Raw genomic sequence first — 23,440 nt, forward strand, 5'->3', positions numbered from 1 at the left:
CAAAATTAATAACAACTAAGAATGAAAGTGACACTATTGATAATTCTGCCAGGAAAACAGGGGTGAGCCAGAGCAAAGAGGGAAGTATGGTTACCTTATGTATCAAGAAGCCCTAAAAAAGTAACGCATCAACTCACCGGGGGCTGGGGTGGGGGGACCTTGTCTGTTGCTTTATAGCTGAAATCTAGTTTTTAGTCCACTCCCAGAAGCTAGAATTCAGCTATACTATTAAATAGCACCTATCACTGCTTGAGCATGTGTCCTAAAAGAAAATAGTATTAAAAAGGACTCTTCCCCTATCTCTGTAAGATGTGGGCTCCTGATAATACCAAAAAGGAACAGATCATTCTATATGTAAGTGCACTATTTGGGCTCCAAGCTTCAGCTATCAGGGAATGTTATGCTCTACATAAAAGAAGAAATGGGCTAAAACAGTCTTCTGCCTCCATTCCCTGCTTGCCCATCATAGGTGAAAGTGGTAGTGGTTTGCCAGGAGTGGTGATGAAAAGGTGAGTAAAGAGATGCACAGAAAGACAGATAAAGAAAGACAAAGACAGACTGACATGGTGACCTTTGAGATTTTAGATCTAACGATATGTAAAATTAGTCATAGAAACTTCCCAGTTATATAAATTAATACAGCCTATTTTTATTTCATCCGTGTTTCTACAATTTACAATAAAAAGGGTAATACATTTTCTGTATTTCCCTGACATATTAGATGACCTGGTAAGCTGCATCACATATGCCTCAATAAATAATGTTAATTATCACGATGGCATTTTAAAGTACTCACTAGTCCTTGGCTTTAAGCCTATGAACCTAAATATTTTTAATTTTTCCCATGTAATTAGCCATGAAGAAGAATTTCTTTATACAAATGCAAATATTTGAATAGAAAGTATTATTTTTAAGACGAAAGCCTGAAAAAAATGCCAAATAACACTGAAAAAGGGAACTAAAGGCTTCACTTCAGACAAGAAAATCCTGGAAAGTGTGCAAATATACTTTCAATCAGTGATTACAGATTACCTCTTAATTATTTATATTTATGGTCAAAATCTTTGTTAGTACTCTCAAGAATAATGTTGCTCACACTTTCCTATTTCTACTGAAGTATTAGTTTCTCTTTGATACCAGAGAAGACATTTCAAATGATTACATGGCTGCCATGAGATAAAAGTAAACTTAAAGATTTCTCTTTGAATATATTTTAAAATTTAGCTTTATTAAAATGGTGTTAAAAATTGTCTTATGACATTTAAAATAGCAAGTTTTTAATTTAATGTTAACAGATTTTTTCCTTTAGATTCTTATCACCTAGGCAAAAAACCTTTTGTCATGCATCCTAAAAGCTATCCTCTCCATTAATCTGGTAAGCCTTGTTTGATGAGAGCTTTAGAACCTATCACATTTGTCCTTCATCCTCAGTTACTAGTAAGCCCCATGTCTGAGTTGCTAAGTTATAGTAATTTCCCCTTAACCTACAACCTCTCTCACAATTTTTCTCCCCCAGGCTTTTACCCTCATGTTCCTGTTTTAACTTTTGTGTGTGTATGACAGGGTCTCACTCTATCACCCAGGTTGGAATACACTGGCACAATCTCGGCTCACTGTAGCCTCAACCTCCTGGGCTCAGGTGATCCTCCCACCTCAGCCTCCTGAGTAGCTGGGACTACAAGTGTGTGCCACCATGCCCAGCTAATTTTTTGTATTTTTTGAACAGACAAGATTTCATAATATTGCCCAGGTTGTGTTTTAACCTTTTTGGTTTTATTACCTATACTTATTATATAATGTGTACCAAAACATTTACTTTAAAAAGTCATATATAAATGTGAAGCAATTTTTTTCAAAGAGAATCCTTTTTGCCTAAACCTAGGACTCAAACAGAATAAAAACTTTATTTTTTTTGAGACAAGGTCTTACTCTGTTGCCCAGGCTAAAGTACAGTGTCATGATTATGGCTCACTGCAGCCTCAACTTGCTGGGGCCAGGTGGTTCTCCCACCTCAGTCTCCCAGGTAGCTAGGACTATAGGCACGTGTCACCTTGCCCAGCTAATTTTTAATATTTTTTTGTAAAGATGGGGTTTTGCCATGTTGCCCAGGCTGGTCTTGAACTCCAGGACTCAAGTGATCTACCTGTATCAACCTCCCAAAGTGCTGGGGTTACAGGCATAAGCTACCACACCTGGCCTAAAACTAACTTTTTAAAGTATCACATAGAAGATAATAGTATCCTCCAAAATTGCCTATCATCTTTGGCAAGCACCTATATTAAAAATGTCTAAATTAATGAAACCATAATAATTGCTAACAAAAGGCTGCTGAATTAAATCCACATCAAAAATCCTTTTCTACTTAATTTTTCTTCTATTTTTCTGTATTTTCCAAGTTTTCTGTAATGACAATGCATTTAAGGTACATGAGCACTTTTAAAATTAGAAACACCTGAAGAGGTTTTTTAAAAAAAACAGGCTGGGTGTGATGGCTCACACTGTAATTCCAGCACTTTGGGAGGCCAAGGTGGAAGAATCACTTGAGTCTGTATGTTCAAGACCAGCCTGGGCAATATAGTGAGACTCCATCTTTATTAGTTAAAAAAAGAAAAAACAAAAAACAAAAAACAAAAAAAATCTACCTTAACCAAATTCTATTGCTTAAGAATAATATCCTAGAATTTACTTCCAACTAAAAGTTATTGCTTCACTAATTCAAAATACTAAACAATAAATTTCTCTGAAATAGCTGATTTTTAAAAACTTCTGCTTTGTGTCATGGTGACAAGAACAACGAACAAGAAGTCAGAAGTCCTGGTTCAGCCATTAATTTGTAAAATGCTCTTGTAAAAAAATCACTTAACTTATCTGAGCTTTCTCATCTCTAAATGAGGACTTAATATGAGATAATCCTTCAAGTTATTTCTAGTTCTAGACCCTTAAACATTCAAATTAATATTCTGGAGATATATAGACACACACATACACAAAATTTTATATATACATGTATACTATTTATAAATATACCAATATATGTACACATATATATAGAAGTTGGCATATTCACTAGCATTATATATAGTTTACAAATAGATAATTTATAAATATGGCTATATTATTATAAAGCAAAATAAAGAATGATAAAAGTAAAATTCTCATATAAGTTAAATAGATGTATTTTCCATCAGATCCAAACATTAATCTTAGTTATAAAAGGAATAGAATAGAAGGAAATTAAAATTAGCCTCAAAGTATTCACTGGAATGGCTAGATAAATGAATGAATGGAAGAACAGATGCACGGATGAGTAAACAGGGGAAGGAAATATATGAAACAGATGGAGAAAAAGTCAATAATTGGGTCTTCCTTATGTGTCCCTTATTCCTTAAAAAATCCAGGATCAGGAAGGTAACCACTGTAAATCTTAATATTATATCAAGATTCTCACTGTTTGCCTTCTAGATAGTCTGTAGTTACATAAGAATAGTATCTTTGCTTTAGTCAAGATTTTATGTCTTTTCCACTTTGAGTTTGTTCTCTAAGTAATAAAAAATAAAACAAAGTTTCTATGTCTTTGATTTTTTATCTATATGTCTCAAATGAGATAAAATATTGTGGATCTGTTACAGCATTTTAACATCATAAAACATATGTAAGTTATGATTACAGGGAAAAAAACCTTCCTCTAAATCTCAACTTTCTTTTACTGAGAAAAAAATCAAATCACCTTACCTGATATTGATACCTTGTTTGTATATTTTACATGCATCGGAAGGCAGAATTCGGGAAAGTAAAGGCACTGTATTTTTAAAAACAAAAGATAAAAAATAACTATCTAAATTTTGAGATATTTACAAACTTTTAAATTAAAAGAGTAATGTGACATTTTATTATCAAATTATAATAATTTCTTTTCAAATAGTATTTTTCCATTTAAAAATAAATAAAATATAAAAAACAATTTTGAGCAACTTCAAATATCTACTAGTTACTTGTAATTTCTGTATAGTTTACTATACTCCTATCCCACCCACAAACAAGGGTAGCAGACTCAATATGATGCCACTCAGGTACAGACTGCATATTATAGATGAGTAAACAATACCCTATGGTAACTAAACCCTCCTGAATGGGTAACCAGATAGACCTGAACCTTATCTAATTTTTTAAATAAAATTTGGAAAAATTGCAGGAAAGTAATGTGTATAATAGAAAGAGGCATCTTTGAAGTGAGACAGTTAAATTTGAGTTTGAATCCCAAATATATGCCTTATTTAGACTTAATGTACCTGAGTTTCAAAATCTGTATCTATAGACTTCTACATTCCTATGTTGCTATCTATAGCTCATATACAAGCCACAAGCTGTATTCTGATAGTTTTTTATTATTTATTATCTGCTATTTTGGGGAGATAGGAGTTATTCTACGGATAAATAAAGCTGTATAACAGGCTATAATAAACTACCATGTATAAAGAAATGAAAAAAATGTGAAGCTCAAATTCTTGAAATTAAGACCATATCACAGGCACATGTGTACATAAGTGTGTGTGTAATATACAATTAACAGTCGCAAATACAGGATGGATTGATTCTGTAGATAACAAATAAAAATAGAAAATTAGTCTTTTAGTTAAAACATGCTATCTGCATAATGCAAAATTTAAAGTAGTGATCATATTATAAATCATTTGACACTTTATAGTATATAAAGGGCTTTATAGTATACTTTATAGTATACAAAGTATTACAGTATACAAAAGGCTTTCTTCAAAAAAATGATTTTATTTCATATACATCAAAAGAAAGTTTGCAACAGTTGGGGTAGTTAGTATTATCCTCATTTTAAAAATGAAGAATCAAGCTCAGAAAACATATAAAATATGTGATTTGCCATGTCAAATACTTAGGGGCCGGTACTTCTGATTCCAATTCAAAGCTTTTATATACCTAAAAACCCAGGCTGTAATATTTCAGTTACCTTCAAACTTGTTACTAAGTCTGTGGCTATTTTCTCCGAAGTCTGAATATAAGTAACAGCATAAAAAAAAGTATGCTCTACTATCTCAAAAGTAAACTCACCCTGATTTCAGTATTTCTTGGCTTCCCCTTATTTTTCGCTTACTGTTTTAAAAATTATTATGTGTTTTGACAAGGGAAAGAAATATGCCAAAACTCTTAAAGCTTGATCATAAAATCTAATAAAAGATCTAGGCTATCTAGAAGCCAACGGGTTTCGTTTTAGAATTATATATGACATCTAATCATCATGTACTAATAGTTGTGACTTTAAATCAGTAAAATCCTTTATTAGGAATGAAACAGATGTGCTGACTTTTTGCATCAAAGTCAAGTTCTCAGAGAAGAAATACTTCGGACAACTGTCTCATGGTTACTTCAGGAACTCAATTATGCAACATTTATAATGTGTTGTTTATAACTGTAGATATATACACAATTTTAGAAGTGATTGCATGTATTTATATCTTTTAGTATAATTAAAATATCACTTTTAAACTATTTTATAACATTTTGTTCAGCAATATACATTGACTATTTTAGAATTCCAACCACTAATGATTACTAAGGGAATCAGTTAAAGAGCCAAAATACTCAAGGAACAACCCAGTTTAGGATCACAAAGCAGGACTGGGGTCTCTATAGATGGGGAAAAAATGGGGTAAAAAAGATAGTATTCATGTTTTAGACCAATCTAACTTGGAGCTCCTTTACTACACAAGGCTACTATAAACCTGTTTTTCTATGTGTTCTAGGACACCAGGACCCCCGAATAAGGCATAAAAGTAACAGAGCAACAAGACTGCATAATCTTTAACAGAGTCAAACTAGCCTGAGCTAGAGTTATAAAAATGTGAGAAAAAACTGATTAAATTTAGAATTAAAATTCTTTATACAAGGATTAAACACACTAGAAAAATCTTAATCATCCATGCCACAAAGTATTATGCAGCTGTTAAAATTAGTGAAGTATTACCACATGAAATACGGTAAGATGCCTATAATTGGTTGAATAAAAATGACAGCTGGGTGTAGTAGCTCACGCCTGTAATTCCAGCACTTTGGGAGGCTGAGGAAGGCGGATCATCAGAGGTCAGGAGTTCCAGCCTGGCCAACGCGGTGAAACCCTGTCTCTACTAAAAATATAAGGCGCACGCATGTAGTCCCAGCTACTCAGGAAGCTGAAGTGGTAGGATCACTTGAACCCGGGAGGTGGAGTTTGCATTGAGCTGAGATCACATGACTGCACTCCAGCCTCGGTGATAGAGTGAGACTCCCTCTCAATAAATAAATAAATAAATATGCCAACTTGCATAACAATATAATAGTATGATGCCATGGGAGAAAAAAACCCTAATTCTGAGGGGTTGTGTGTGCGTAGATATATACACAAACACTTTAGCAAGCACTGAAAAGCATTTGAAAGTAGTCATACGAAATGTTAACAATGGTCACCTCTGGGAAGTGGTAACAGAGAAACTTAAAAATACCTGATTAATTTTCTATAATGTTCAAAACTTTAACAGTGAATAGTCTATTAAAAATAGATTAAAATCTTTGTAAATTCTGAGGAAAATTTTAGTATTAAATTATAATTTGTATTAGTCAAAACTAACTAAAAAGCATAATACAATTTGTAGAAATGTATACATGTTATAAAATCAATGTTTAAAATTTACATAAGCTGTAGTCTGATTTGTATCTAAAAGTTCCAAATAGAGAAGGCAGTTTATCAAAAATATAATTTGTAGAAAATTATTACTTGTTGAAAAGAGGCCAGACGCTTTCTCAAGACAGTAGAAAACTACTATTTTTTCATACAGTAGAGAGAAATAAGTGTTAATGGACTTCAGATTTATGGCTGCATTTATTTTTTCAGAAGAAATCAGAAGATATAAGGGAATTAGAAGAAATAACAAGTATAATTGTTAATTAAAGTTTAAATCTGGTAACTTCCTAGGCATTTTACTGCTATATAGTATATTGTATAACCTATTTTCTTACTGATGAGTTGAAGCTGAATTTGCAAACCCAAGTATATTGTGAGAATATCATAACTTCCTCTAGGTTAACAAATGCCAGAATGTAATGTTTTAAATTAAGTTGCATTTATTCACCTAACATAGACCAGGCCTAAAACTGTGAAATTTCTATTACTTTTCCTTTTTTTTTTTTTCAGACAGAGCCTTGCTCTGGAAATCCCACTACAAATTGCCTGGGAAGGGCAGTAGCAGCACTGGATGGGGCTAAGTACTGTAAGTAATTTCCATTTCACAGTCTAGAATTTGTTTTTAAATGTATAGAGAAAATCATAGAGGCACAGAATGTAGAACTGAAAAGAAACAGATTTGCTAGTTCATAATTCCTATTCTACTGACTTTGAATTATTAGCCCAAAGTTCCTCATTTGGTATAATATGCATATGTGCCTGGGCAACACAGTGAGTGAGACTCTGTCTCCAAAACAACAAAAATTAATTTAGATGCTTTAACAAAAACGCACAGAAGCTCATTATGTCCAAACATTTTTACAGATTACATTTTTTTAAATCTTTAAAAACAACAAAATTTAGTTGTTTAGTTAGTAAAATAAAGGTCACTAGAATCAAACTTCATATTTGGATATGAAAGTTTTATGAGGAGGAGAAAAATCTTGTTAAGGTAAGTCAATAAATGACTGCAAAAAAATCTGGGGCAAAATTAGGGTCTTTCATAAGTCATTGGAATCACTGTTCAACCAAATGGTATGTAAAGAAAGTGGCTATAAAGTATGCAAGAGGCAAAATAACTGAAATACAACAAAATATACATAAACAAAAGATGTTAACTAAATTCTCCACATTCAGAGATCTAAGTACTAGATTTCAAACATCCTTAAATTCAGTAGTCCTATAATCCCATAATTATTTTCTTTTCTGAAAACTCCTTGCATTCTATTATTAAATTTTAAATGCTGTTTGTAAAACAAAATTTTTAAAACTAAAAGTAGCATTTTCAACCTTAAAAATATAAACTATTGGCCAGATGTGGTGGCTCACTTCTGTAATCCAAGCACTTTGAGAGGCCGAAGTAGGAGGATTGCTTGAGCCCAGGTGTTCTAGACCAGCCTGGGAAACAAAATGAGATTCCATCTCTACAAAAAATAGAATAATTAGCCAGGTGTGATGGCATGTGCCTGCGGTCCTAGCTACTCAGGAGGCTGAGCAGGAAGGATTGCTTGAGCCCAAGAATTCAAGGCTGTAGTAAGCTATGATCATACTACTTTCCAGCCAGGGCAACAGTAAGAACTTGTCTCAACCAAAAAAAAAAAAAAAAAAAAAAAAAAAAAAGATTTATTAAAGTTACTAATCAATTTGGAATAATTAAATATTATAGGGCTTTATAATGATTACAGTCAACGTCACGAAAAATACTTTTCCTCACAGCAAGTATTAAATTTGTTATCTTAACATTTCTATATGATAGGCATTTTTGTACTTGCATTTCTGCATGAGTACATATTTTATAGTAAAACATAGCACACTCTTACCCCAGCTTTGAAAATCCCAGTGAAGTTCTAGATAAAAGTCACCTAGCTGAAAAATGAAATATGAATAATTACTAAATGCACCTTAGTTAACAGCTCTTATGCTTTAAAAAATCTTTTATCATCAAAGGTCTCTAGTCAGAAATAGAAAATGATAAAATATTAACTTTAATGTTTGGAATTTGATAGAAAAAATATGGCTATTCCTTAAAACATTATAATACATGCATTACTATACTTAATTACAAAGGAAAATATGCACCTGTATATTTTATAAGAACATTTTAATTACATAGTAACATATCTGAAACTGGTAAGCATTTAAATTTCCATCAACACATATTATACTTCCCAGTATAAACAAAATAACAATAACAATAAATATTATTTTTTAAATAGTTAACTTTAGAAGTGTTATTAAAAATTACTACCAAAATGATTATTTGTATAGCCTCATAATGGCATTTAAAAAATGGCCCATTGTAATAGAAAATATTTTTCTGTAAAGCGATAATACAAGTTTATAAAATCTGAAACATGTCATCATATAATATCTATGAAAAAATTTTTTTATTTTTTTTGAGACACAGTCTCACTCCATTGCCCAGGTTGGAGTACAGTGGCATGATCTTGGCTCACTGCAACCTCTGCCTCCTGGGTTCAAGCAATTCTCCTGTCCTAGTCTCCCAAGTAGCTGGGACTACAGGCGCCTGCCACCACGCCTGGCTAATTTTTTTTTTTAATTTTTAGTAGAGACAGGGTTTCACCTTTTTGGTCACGCTAGGCTCGAACTCCTGACCTCAGGTGATCCACCCACCTCGGCCTCCCAAAGTGCTGGGTTTACAGGCATGAGTCACCATGCCCAGCCGAAAAAAAATTTTTATTTTGCAAATCAGAAGTTAGACACCAAAGATTGTAACTGTGAAGAGTGTATGTTCTAAATGGAAGTAGAGCATTAGAAATATAGCACCATCAACAAGTTAGTCTTTCTTTTTCAAAAAGTGATAAAAGTGAATGCTAATAGTAGAAATCATTGCAACACAAGTAAAATATTTTTCTGGCTTTTTCTTTATTTCTTCAGATCTTTAAAAAAAAAAAAAAAAAAGGCACGGCTAACAGAGACAAGCTATCACCATAACATCATGACAGGTCTAATCTTTCTCCCACAGTTCTTTGAGGCAGCAGAAATACAGAGGAAGAGAGTAACAACAGAAAACAAACCACTCTCTTTTTTGTGCCAGCATACCCAGCTCTTACCACAAGGACGTAGGACAGATAAAAAGGGTTTTTGTTATATAAAGAATATACAGGCTGGGCACGGTGGCTCACACCTATAATCCCAGCACTCTAGGAGGCTGAGGCAGGTGGATTGCTTGAGCTCAGGAGTTTGAGACCAGCCTGGGCAACATGGAGAAACCCCATCTCTACTAAAAATACAAAAAATTAGCTGGTGACAGAGTGAGGTGCTGTCTCAAAATAAATAAATAAATAAAAATAAAATAGCCTGCCACTTCTCGTAGCAATGGCTTTAGTTCTAGAGAATCTTCTAATTCAAAGGCAAAGGAAAATTATTGCCATTAACTACGACTTATCTCCTTTTTTTTTCTTTAGACCACTTATCTAATTTATTGAAAGTAATAAATCTTTATCTTCCTAGTTCAAAGTGAGGTGTAGAAGATCACATTTATACACTATAATTATTACGTAATTTAGGTATAATTTTTTACCATATTTTGGCCCTTAATAAGTGAGAATTTCAATTGTATTAAGAAAAAAATGCTTAAAACTACACTTATAATTACTCCCAAGGTGCAAAATAAACAAAGAAATATAGCTTACCTCTTTCAGGGCTTTTAATAATCGAGGTCGTTTTTCTTCAACACTTTCCCTGGATTGCTGCTTAAGCTTCCTCAAAAGAGCTGTAACTAAAGTTTAAATTTTAAAAATAACTAATTTAAATTTTCATCATGCAATAAAAACACCACTGGCTTATTACACATATAGACAGATAATACATGTACACACATGCACACATGCATGTGCGTGTATATGTGTGTGTGTGTGTATCTACAACCACAATACATTTTGAAAGGCCAAAAATCAAAGAGCAATGTTTAAATTACTGAAGGTCTCTTGGAATAGTAAAAGAAGCTGAGACACAGAAGTCAGAGAACATGGGACCTATATAGATAGAATAAGTTAGTAAGTAAGTTTAATAAAACTGGTATGATCCCCAAAGAAAAATGAGAAGAGATATTTCAACATCAACCTACACCATATTCACACTAGCTTTTACTAGTTTTTAATTATCAGTAAGGATTTGCCTAACTGTGCCAAGATAACCAAACTCATTCAAACGATGCAATATCCTAATAGAACACTGACCTCAAGGAAGATCTCAAAAACAACAGATCTCAAAAATCCCACTGGAAGCCACTTTTCTAAAAACATATAATTACCTATAATTGTTACCAGGTGTATCTGTTCTTTTTTCACTGGAGGATGTACCTTCACATACTACCAGCACAGTATAAAAAACACAAAAATGAATCTTATTGTATCTGGAAAAAGAACTTCTGAATCTAAGAAAACCTAAAGTCCTCCGCAGTATATTTTCAATTACTAAGAGACTGAGATTTAAGCACATCGCTAAAATTCAAACCCCAGCTTTACCATTTAGTGGTTGTGTGTAAACTTGGACAAGTTACTACCTAATTTCTCTAAACTTTCTTTTTTTTCCCCTCTCCTTTGTCAAGTAAGAATAGAAGTAAGGGCACAGTGGCCTGCATCTGTAGTCCCAGCTACTCAGGAGGTTAAGGTGAGAGGATCACTTGAGCCCAGGGGTTCGAGACCAGCCTGGGAAACATAGTGAGACCCCATTTCTATTTAAAAAAAAAAAAAAAAATTAGCCAGGGCTTGATGGTGTGTACCTGTGGTCCTAGCTACTTGGGAGGCTGAAGCAGGAGGACTGGTTGTGCCCAAGAGTTTGAGGCTGCAGTAAGCTATGACCACTGCACTCCAACCTGGGTGACAGAGCAAGACACTGTGCCTGCAATTAACTAAACACAATTTTTATCTGTTAGAAAGAAGGTCTAAAATTCACTGGCAAAAATCAATCAATTAATCCTTAACATTTATCAAAATAAGAAAAAATATTAGACTTGAATGAAATAAACATAGAAAAAATAAGAACATGGAAAAATGTACATTGGGGGAAATATATACATCAATACATGCTAATTTCCTCCTGATTCTAACATATTTTTCATATACATACATATACATATGCGTTCTGAGGGCTTTTTAAAAATCAGTAAATTATTTTTACTATTTCACAGTATGCATTCTTATAAACCACTTCAAGTCCCACGTGGAACGCAGAACCAGAAGGCGAATAAAAAAAGAAAGTAGTGAAAGCTTGGACCAGATTTTTTTTTGTCCACATAGGCCCAAAATTAGGAAAAATCTAGGGAAGGATATAAAAATAGTAGGAGCTCTTCTTATTTTTAACTACAGGTCTAACTAAATTCCAATATATTTTAAAAAGCCAAAAATCAAAGAACAATGTTTAAATTACTGAAGGTGTCTCAAAATAATAAAAACTGAGACACAGAAATCAGGAAACATAGGACCTAGTTTCAGTTCTACCATTTATTAGCTCAGTGACCTCAATCAGTAGTTCCCAAATACGAACCTACATTTCTGTGCCCAATTGTTTGAGTTTCCGATGATATGCAGAAAATGAGAAAAAACGTGTACTAGAATGAGTTTTTTCTTAATAAATTTTTAGAAGACTATTCTTCCTACTTTTGGTTTCAAATATCTTTTTAAAAAATAAAATGTGGATCACAAAAGACAGTAGTTATCTTTTTTATAAAGTTCTGATTGTCTAAAATGAAAAAGTTAGATTCCCTATATCAATCACCAGTAAAAAAATTTTTTCTGGTCTGTGAAATCCAAAAAGTCTCAGAATCAATGACTTAGATAATCATTTACAGATTCAAGTTCGTATGAATCTGACAAACCTTCCTGTTCGTTATATTTAACTTTAATGTCAAAGTTACATTACCCAAATGTAGTAAAATTCTTTTTAATGGTCATTGTTTTCCACTATAAGCTCAAGTACCTTAATAAATCTTATTCAATCTACCTTCAGATTGAAATGGACCTTGGTTGAATGTAGAGAATGAAAAGAATTCAATTCCTAGATAGAAAGGGTCTTTCAATAAAAAGCAGAGGCTATATATTTTTTTATCAGCCTGATTTTATTAACTAAATATAATTGTAACTGACTGAAGGCATTCAATAAATAACGACTAAACATTATTAAAAAGGTAATGGCAACCACTGTATATAAGCATAGTATAATAACACATGCAAAGAGATTCCTTTTTCTATATAAGACTTCATATTGAAAAATACCAGAAACTCAAACTTCTTATGGATGCACAAACATTCAGAAAGCAATTACACAAAATTACCAGTATCCTTTTTAGGCAGCAGTATTGCAGTATTTGTATTCCCATATTGTAAGAATTTTACTAATACTGATTAATAATGAAGATAAAATTAGCTTTAGAGGATTTAGGTGATAAGAGAATTCATACAAAGACTCAAATGCAAAAGTCCATAAACCGCAAATAATTTTACTTTCTCATTCCTCCTTCTCCAACTGAAGTTTACAGTTTGATGTAAAACTTTTGGACTATGCCCTACTGCTCCAAGTATTACTTAAATCTGCATCTTTTGCACTCCTCTTCCTTCTAAGCTCCAATCTATTTCCTGCTTCCCACTTGGACAATTCTACCTGATGTGCTACAGCTGATTCAAACCCAACAAATCTAACACAAATTAAAGACCATACTGCTCTTGCTCCTATAGTCTACATATCAATTAATTAATGAAATCACCATCAATCCATAATAGAGACCTTAGAGTTACTCTGAATCATTCTATCATTACCTATATCCAAGAGATAATCCATTCTGTTAAATCTTTCTTTTTTTTTTTTTTTTTTTTTGAGACGGAGTCCTGCTCTGTCACCAGGCTGGAATGCAGTGGCGCGATCTCAGCTCACCGCAACCTCTGCCTCTCGGGTTCAAGCTATTCTCCTGCCTCAGCCTCCAGAGTAGCTGGGACTACAGGCGCGCACCACCACGCCCAGCTAATTTTTGTATTTTTAGTAGAGACGGGGTTTCACCATGTTGGCCAGGATGGTCTAGATCTCTTGACCTCATGATCCGCCCACCTCAGCCTCCCAAAGTGCTGGGATTACAGGCATGAGCCACCACGCCCAGCTAAATCTTTCTTTTAATTACTTTCTAATCTATCCCTTTCTTCTCTAAAAACACTATGTCTTTAAGTCAAGCTTAACTCATTTTTCCAAAAATGTTTTCTTCTAAATATCTCTTGCCTCCCTGACTCCACTGTATTAATTAGAAAGTCTTTTCACTTATCTAATAATATCAGTCCCTGCTTTGAAGTCTTCCAGGCTTTTGCAGAGACCAGAAATTGAGATTAAAATCTTGAATAGTACATAAAGCTGATACCAATGTGGTCCCTTTATCACTACAACTTCATTTCCCAACACTGGTCTTTGCCCCTTCATCCATCTTTGCCATGTATCATTAAGAAGCCAAATACAGGGGCACGGTGGCTCATGCCTATAATCTCAGCACTTTGGAAGGCCAAGCCAGGTGGACTGCCTGAGGTCAGGAGTTCGAGACCAGCCTGGCCAACATAGTGAAACTCCGTCTCTACTAAAAATACAAAAAGAAAAATAGCTGGGCATGGTGGCAAGTACCTGTAATCCCAGCTACTCAGGAGGCTGGGGCAGGAGAATCGCTGAACCTGAGAGGCAGAGGCTGCAGAGAGCCAAGATCGCACCATTGCACTCCACCCTGAGCAACAAGAGGGAAACTCCATCTCAAAAAAAAAAAAAAGAAGCCGCCAAATATATATTGTTCCCTAGCATATGCCTTGTTTTTTTACATTTCCACACTTTATACACATTCCACTCTCGCAGAGTAGAATGTCTTCACCCACCTTTTTAGCTCCTAAAATCCTTTGAGACAGTTTTAAGAACCAAACACCTTGCTAAAAACCTGAATAACTTTTCCACTCATCTGTTTCCCCCAGGACTTTGTAAATACTTCAGAATGCCACAGAATATTCACTGGTCTCTCTCCCTAAAGTAGGATGACTTCCTCAACATCATACTTAATGGCACATCCTGACTATGTTTCTGACACATCCAGTAGGTATTTAGAACACAAATAGACAACTCCTGGCCTCATACACTCTGCCTAAAGGGAATGGGCAGAGTTCTGACACAGTATATGAGCAGAGAAAATTTCCTTGTACTTGAGCTGAGATCTGAAGAATCTTAAAGAGCTGTGACAAAAAGAGGGGGATATATAAGTATGAGGACTATGAGAAACCAAAAAGCCAGCCCAGCTGACACATAGAAAGCCAGATGGAGAGAACAAGATGAGGAAGGAGACAAAGAAGTGATACTATCATACTGGACCTCATAAACAAAATTAGCAATTTTGGTCTTTGTCCTCAGAACAGGAAGTTTTAAAGAATTTTATGTAGAGAATAATATGACCAGAAGATGAAACTAAAATATAACAAAATATCAACAGTGGTTGTCTTTTTTTTTTTTTTTTTTTTTCCTTGAGACAGGGTCTCGCTTTGTCCCAGGCTCCAGGCTGGAGTACAACGGCACAATGTCGACTCACCACAGCCTCAGCCTCCCAGGCTCAAGTGGATCCTCCCATCTCAGTTCCCAAGAAGCTGGGACCACACACGCACACCAACATGCCTGGCTAATTTTTGTGTTTTTTTGTAGAGACAGGTTTTTGCCATGTTGCTTAGGCTGGTCTTGAACTCCTGGCTCAAGCGACCCACCTGTCTCAGCCTCCTAAAGTGCTGGGATTATAGGCATGCCCCACTGCACCTGACCCAACAGTGGTTATCTGTGAGTGATATTATTTTCTTTTTTTCCCCCTATAATTCCTAATTTTCTACAATGAATGTCATCATTTTCTTATAAGAAAAAACATTATAAAGTTTTGAAAACTCAGGAGAGTTGTGATAAGTAAAAGTCCTACTATAATTCTTTACTTTTTTCTTTTTTTTTTTAGACCGAGTCTCACTCTGTTACCCAGGTTGGAGTGCAGTGGTGTGATCTCAGCTCACTGATACCTCTGCCTCCCAGGTTCAAGCAATTCTCCTACCTCAGGCTCCCACATAGCTGGGACTATAAGTACACATTACCACACCAGCTAATTTTTGTACTTTTTGCAGTGTTGGGGTCCCCCTATGTTCCCCAGGCTCAAGCAATCTGCCTGCTTTGGCCTCCCAAAGTGCTGGGATTACTGGCATCTAATATAATACTTTTAAGAAAAATTTTGATTCTTGATACACAGTCTCGAATTTTCTTTGCAGTTTTTATTCATCTCTTCATTAATTCATTAAACAAATATTGTACCAGAGATAAAGGGGTGAATAAGACAACATATGCATGACTTGAAGTCTCACAAAGCTTATATTATCAAGATACACAGAGTAGGGAACACATACTGAAAAATTAATAAGAAGTATGCAACATATTGCAAAGGAAAAGACTAAACCACTTTGAAAATGTAAAACAAGAAGAACTTAAGCTACTCTAAAAGTTGAGGAAAGCCTTCTCTCAAAAAGAAATATAAAATTGAAGGCTAAATGAAGACTTCTAGTTCAACGTAAGACTGTAAACCAGTACGAATTGCTGTCTCTCACACCACATTAACCTTTGATGTGCCACAAAAAAAAGACAAAGGCCGATAGAATTCCCAAAGCTACCATAATATAAGTATACCATGACATAAATCTGCACACAAACTGTGAGCAACTTCTGGAGAGACAAAACACAACTAGATCCCAGAGTGCATAAAGAAACCAGAGCTGTCTATATCAGAGAAAGCTAGGGACCATGGGTGAGGGACAAATTGTGGGGGAAAAAAGGCTTTTTACTTGTATCCATATCTCTATCTCACACTGGTCTGGGCTGATCACTGTTTACCAGGTAACCACTGTAAGGCACAAAAGCAATATAATCTTGAAACTTTATTACTTATTAGTGAAATGATTCTAAACAGTTTCTGACAAGTAGTTTGCATTGTGTGTTTTGTGGTACAAGAATGTTAGCAAAATTATCAGAAATCAGAAAAAATGGACAAATAGGTGACAAAGTTTTGCCAATAATTAATAATATTAGATTATCTCTGATTTCTCAAAAAATATAATTTTCTGAGCCCAGAAAATGTTAATGTAACACAAGCTAAAAAATCAAAAACTTAATCACAGTGCTTAAGATAATTTCAAAGTACAGACATAGCCAGGTGTGGTGGCTAACGCCTGTAATCCCAGCACTTTGGGAGGCTAAGGCAAGTGGATTACCTGAGGTCAGGAGTTCGAGACCAGCCTGGCCAACATGGTAAAACCCTCATCTCTACTAAAAATTCAAAAATTAGCCAGGTGCGGTGGCAGGCACCTGTAGTCCTAGCTACTCGGGAGGCTAAGGCATGAGAATCACAGGAACTCGGCCTCAAAAATAAATAAATAAATAAAAATAAGTACAGACACATGTTTAACACCATTATACATTTATATTAATATTTCTAAATATGCACCATAAGAGTTATTCAATTAATTATCCTTTAAGTTAGCAGTTAAGTATTTGTTTTACGTGATGGAAAGTAATGAAAATATCAACACTGAGCAATTATGGCTATATAATTACATAATAATAGTCAATGGAGTATTATTTAGAATGGCTAAGATATCACTCTACCTAAGAAAATCACTTTAAGAACAGATCTCAACTATCCGAGCCTCAATCTTTTACCTTTAAATTGATTGTTAAATATCCTTTAACTAATTTTCCATGATAATTTTGTTTATTGGCCTTCCCAGTAATTATGAATTCTTAAACAGAAGAGACGAGGTATTTTATTCTCCACATCTTAATATGCACACATGTTTTCTAGTAAGGACTCAGTAAATACTGATTCTGAATAAAAGAATCCTTGAGGCCGAGTGCAGTGGCTCACACCTGTAATCCCAGCATTCTGGGAGGCCGAGGCTGGTGGATCACCTGAGGTCAGGAGTTTGAGACCAGCCTGACCAACATGGAGAAACCCCATCTCTACTAAAAATACAAAATTAGCCAGGTGTGGTGATGCATGCCTATAATGCCAGCTACTGGGGCAGGAGAATCGCCTGAACCAGGGAGGCAGAGTTTGCTGGTGAGCCTAGATCCTGCCATTGCACTCCAGTCTGGGCAACAAGAGTGGAACTCCATCTCAAAAAAAAAAAAAAAAAAGAATAATTGAAAGTCACAAAAGTCACACTAGACAGAAACCCAGAAGCCAATCTGCTTTCCTCTCCACTGTGTTAATTAGTTAGAAAAATCAGAGGAAGTTTCTTCAGACCAGTTGTTGCAACTCTTATTATCACTTTCTTTTGCATTTTCACATTTTTTATCTTTTCCTTGAAATAGTTCTAGGATTAGTATTGTTTCTTGCTCTCATGAGAGTCTCCTGATACATGTCCAGAAAGGACAACTGTCAATGTATAACAAATAAAAAAAAAAAATACACTCATTTTAGTTGTTAAAATATTACAATTTTATCTCAGTAAATCTTAGACCCAAATATAACTTCACCATTAAAAGTTGTTTATAGGCTGAGCACGGTGGCTCATGCCTGTAATCCTAGCACTTTGGGAGGCCAAGGCGGGCAGATCACGAGGTCAGGAGTTTGAGACCAGCCTGACTAACATGGTGAAACCCCGTCTCTGCCAAAAATACAAAAATAAGCCAAGCGTGGTGGCAAGCGCCTGTGATCCCAGCTACTTGGGAGGCTGAGGCAGGAAAACCCCTTGAACGCTGGAGGTGGAGGTTGCAGTGAGCCAAGATTGTGCCATTGTAGAATATACAGCTAAATAATTTTTTTTTTTTTTTTTGAGACGGAGTCTTGCTCTTGTCGCCTGGGCTAGAGTACAATGGCGCGATCTCCGCTCACTGCAACCTCCACCTCCTGGGCTCAAGCGATTCTCTTGCCTCAGCCTCCTGAGTAGCTGAGATTACAGGCGCCCACCACCATGCCCAGCTATTTTTTTGTATTTTTAGTGGAGACGGGGTTTCACCACGTTGGCCAGGCTGGTGGTGAACTCCTGACCTCAGGTGATCCTCCCGCCTTGGCCTCCCAAAAGTGCTGGGATTACAGGCGTGAGCCACTGCGCCCAGCCTGCCAAATCTTAAGTGCCCAGAAGAGCCCAAAACATAACATCAAAGTAAGACTGAATCTATGTAACATCCTAGAAGAGTTCCACATTATGCATTTCTTTAATAAAGCTGCCAACGTTTTTTATTTTTTTCCACAAAGTTAGATTTAATCATTTTCAGCCTAAAACTATAAAGATAATATTATCAGCAAGATAATATTCCCATTCGTCCAGATTAAGTTTTGTAAAATTTTCCACTACTGAGATATACTTGACAAAAATAAGATCTGTATGTGAAGTTGAAAAAAATTACGGGTAGGAGGAAGGAGACTGGAATAACTGAACATTCAGCATATTATCAAAAAGAATACAACATGTTTTGGAAATACTCTTTTAATGACTAAAACAAAATAGAGACAGTCTTCTTCCTTGCTTCCAGCAAAATCTATACCTACCAACTAAAGCAGGTAACTATTGTAACATTATGGTTATTTTTAGTTCCAATAATGGCCTAAATAGTTAAGCAGTTGCCAAAAAGACAGTCAGGTTATTCATTTTTTTAAAATCCTGTATTATGGATGAATAAAAAAAAAAAATCAGAGAACATCAGTAAGGTAGAATGCTGCAAAAGAAAAAAATTCATAATTTTAAACGTGATTTCTCAATTCTTTCTGTGTACCACCCAATGTTCAAGTTCCTAAGTCATAAATAATTCATAAGTAAGTTTATATATAATTGCAAATGTTCATATCATGGCAAGTTAAATTGAATGAAGAATATTTCAAATGCATGACTTCATATTTTTAGAAGATACATCAACAACAGTAATTCATATTGCTTACTCATCTGTCTATCTCCATAGCTGATGGCTTCCGCCAGAGGGCTCCATCCCTGAGCATTTTTCACCTTGACTGGAGCATTGTGAGCCAAAAGTAAATGGGCACATTCTGCAAAATAAAGTAGTAATAATATCAAACATCATGCAATTTTTAGAATCTCTAAATATAAATATATAAAAGTTTAAAATACCAAATTAACATAAATAGATTAAATAAACGCTGTACCATGTAGAATTATGTAATTTGAAAAATTCCTGTGTATCTAACTAAACCAGGTAATTTCAGATCCCTAGATTTAAAAAGTATCCATTCTACTACCTAAAAGTAAATTGGATCTCTCTGCAAAGAAGGTATCATGTTCCCTAATAATTGTTCCCAAGAGTATTTTTTTCATGTTTTCATACTCTAAAAGATAACCCAAGAACTTCAAGAGTGATTTACATGCAAATATCTATCAGCTAGTAAAACCCAAAAGAGGATTTTTATGTCCATAATGTCAAATAGAAAGTTCATTTTTTATTTCAGAAACAAAAGTGCTTTCAAAAAGAGTCAGTAATGTTTCCTATAAACACTTATTTTTCAAATTTTATAATTCTTATTGTTGGAAAAATGTTCAAAAAAGGGGCAAAACTCGGCTTATGATACAACGACAAATCTAGATAGTTTTTCAAATAATCAAAAGAGGTCTAAGGTATAGACCTTTCTATAGGTTGAGAAAACTTTTTCTTTAATTAAAAATAAAAAGTTGGCCGGGCGCAGCGGCTCATGCCTGTAATGCCAGCACTTTGGGAGGCCGACGCAGGCAGATCACGAGGTCAGGATATCGAGACCATCCTGGCTAACACGGTGAAACCCCGTCTCTACTAAAAATACAAAAAATTAGCCAGGCATGGTGGTATGCGCCTGTAGTCCCGGCAAATTGGGAGGCTGAGGCAGGAGAATCGCGTGAACCCGGGAGACAGAGGTTGCAGTGAGCCGAGATTGCGTCACTATATTCCACCCTGCGTAACACAGCCAAGACTCCATCTTAAAATAAAATAAAAAGTTTATTTAACAGGAAAAAAGTTAAAACTGAGGCCCACGCCGGGCGCGGTGGCTCACGCCTGTAATCCCAACACTTTGGGAGGCCGAAGTGGGCCGATCACCTGAGGTTGGGAGTTCCAGATCAGCCTGACCAACATGGAGAAATACTATCTCTACTAAAAATACAAAATTATCTGAGCATGGTGGCGCATGCCTGTAATCCCAGTTACTCAGGAAGCTGAGGCAGGAGAATCGCTTGAACCCGGGAGGCAGAGGTTGCAGTGAGCCGAGATTGCACCATTGCACTCCAGCCTGGGCAACAAGAGCCAAACTCTTTCTCAAAAAAAAAATAAATAAAAAAAGACAGCCATCCATCCATTCATTCAATCAATAATTCAGCAAATATTTACCAAATGTCCATTATATGCAATTTCTAAATACCAGGTACTAGATAAGGTATTGCTATCGAACAGCGCAATTCCTATGTTGGAATATAACATGTAAATTAATAACTAGAAAAGAAAAATAATGCAAGATAATGATAAGTGCTTTAAAAGAAGTAAGAGTGTCAAGACAGTGTAATGTGGGTTGGCTAAGGTGGAGAACAAATGGCACTTTAGCACTATTCCTAGTGATAGAGGAAATAAATATACTAGCAGGGAACTTTATTACAATAATGTAAAATAAATACAGAAATTTCATAGCAGTGTTTCAATCCAGTAACAGTATATAAAAATATAGGTATTCTTATATACCTATATATATAAATAGGTATAAAAGAAAATAAACGAATGTTTATTTTAGTGTTGTTTGTATGGCAATTATACTGGAAACAAAGTGAATGTCCACAGTAGGGCAATAATAGGCATGTTGCATCTACATTACAGTAATAATATACAGTCATTTTTTTAAGACTAGAGTCATATCAAAAGTACAGAGAAGCTAGCTTGAATGGTGAGCCAAATTTGGGAAATTTAGCATCAAAAAGAATAATGGCTAACTAGTTGTAACACATTGAAAAAAAAAAACTGATAAGCCCATAACAACATCAAGAAATAAAAGGGAGGGCAATAAGTTCTTACTTACAGAATAATGCAATGCTACCTAATAAATGTAGAATAAATGATAAAATTAGAAAATTTAACATAATACCCATGTAATTTAACATAAAACCCCATGTAACTGGTTTAGGCAAAGGTCTTTATTGAACGCTAAAGCCAGTAGGTAAAAGGCTTTATGCTGGGAATAGGATATTCACATGGAACCGAAGTATTGTCCCAAGAATATTTACTAATAACAAACAGAAAAATGTTCCTTTACAATGGATATGTTTGAAGATCATCACTTAAACTATCTAACTTAGTGGCAATTAACAATGAAATAATCTAGTATTGTGTGTTTCCAATGTGATATATGTAAAGTTCCTAATTTCACCTATGAAATATTCTATCCAGAAATGTTTAACCTGAATCTAATAAAGCCTCTATAGCTAATTTTCAATTCACAGAAAAAACAAAGGATAAAGAACAGGTTAAGAAATATGGAGAGAAAATGATCAGGCAAATCCGAGAAAAAGGACGTTCTACAAGTTAACTGGTCAAGACTTTTCAAAAAAGTTGGGCACAAAGTTGGGGAAAAGGTGAGCAAACTGCTCTAGATTATGAGACATAACAACCAAATGCAATGAGTGACCCTCAACTGGGTCATGTTTCAATATAAAAAAACCTATAAATGACATTCTGGGAACAATTGGAGAAATCTCAATATGCATTGGGTATGACACGATATTTTAAAGATATCATTAATTTTCCTTGGTGTGATAATGATAATGTGGTTATGAAGGAGAACATCTGTATTCTTAGAGGTGCATGCTGAAGTATTTGGGAGTAAAATGTCATAATATCTACATTTAGGTTTCAAATGGTAAAACAAAAACAATATATACAGGCCAGGAGCAGTGGCTCACACTTGTAATCCCAACACTTTGGGAGGCTGAGGGGGGCAGATCATCTGAGGTCAGGAGTTCAAGACCAACCTGGCCAACATGCTGAAACCTGTCTCTACTAAAATACAAAAAAATTAGCTAGGCATGTTGGCATTGGCTTGTAATCCCAGCTACTACGGAGGCTGAGGCAGGAGAACTGCTTGAACCCAGAAGGCAGAGGTTGCAGTGAGCCAAGACCATGCCACTGAGTGAGACTCCAGCTCAAAAACACAAACAAAACAAACAAATGACAACAACAACAAAAATTTATATATATAAAACATACAAAGATAAATTAAAATATGAAACAATGTTAATTATTGAGTCTATGTGGAAAGTATTTGAGTGTTTGTTGTGATAATCTTTCAATTTTGGGGGTATATTTAAAATTTTTTATAATAAAATATTGAGAAGGATAAAGGAATTAAATAAATCAAAAAAAGGAATCAATTAGAGCCATCCCAACAGGCTTAAAGGAATTTTCATGGTGTACTGCTAAGTGATACAATTCATCTGCTCAACACAAAAGTATATAATGATTGCATTGTTTAAAAAGCAATGAGTAAGCCTAGGTGCAGTGGCTCACACCGATAATCCCAGCACTTTGGGAGGCCAAGGTGGGCAGATCACCTGAGGTCGGGAGTTCAAGACCAACCTGGCCAACATGGTGAAACCCTATCTCTACTAAAAATACACAAAGTAACCAGGTGTGGTGGCACACACCTGTAATCACAGTACTCAGAGGCTGAGGCAGTAGAATCGCTTGAAGCCTGGAGGC

General features: G+C 35.0%; 1 protein-coding gene across 3 annotated transcripts in view; it reads right to left on the bottom strand.

Annotated features, from left to right (window-relative positions):
• The window catches only part of ANKRD13C (ankyrin repeat domain 13C), an 88,005-nt gene that overhangs the window by 36,537 nt on the left and 28,028 nt on the right, over positions 1 to 23,440 (bottom strand). For all 3 annotated transcript variants that reach the window (XM_021942956.2, XM_021942955.2, XM_021942947.2), the window contains exons 3-6: positions 19,659 to 19,763; positions 10,384 to 10,469; positions 8,548 to 8,593; positions 3,733 to 3,799 (exon numbers count right to left, since the gene is read on the bottom strand). In XM_021942956.2, coding sequence (XP_021798648.1) covers positions 3,733 to 3,799; positions 8,548 to 8,593; positions 10,384 to 10,469; positions 19,659 to 19,763 — 304 coding nt within the window. The remainder of the gene's footprint in view (positions 1 to 3,732; positions 3,800 to 8,547; positions 8,594 to 10,383; positions 10,470 to 19,658; positions 19,764 to 23,440) is intronic.

The sequence above is a fragment of the Papio anubis genome, chromosome 1, assembly GCF_008728515.1.
Source record: "Papio anubis isolate 15944 chromosome 1, Panubis1.0, whole genome shotgun sequence".
Taxonomy (NCBI): Eukaryota; Metazoa; Chordata; class Mammalia; order Primates; family Cercopithecidae; genus Papio; species Papio anubis.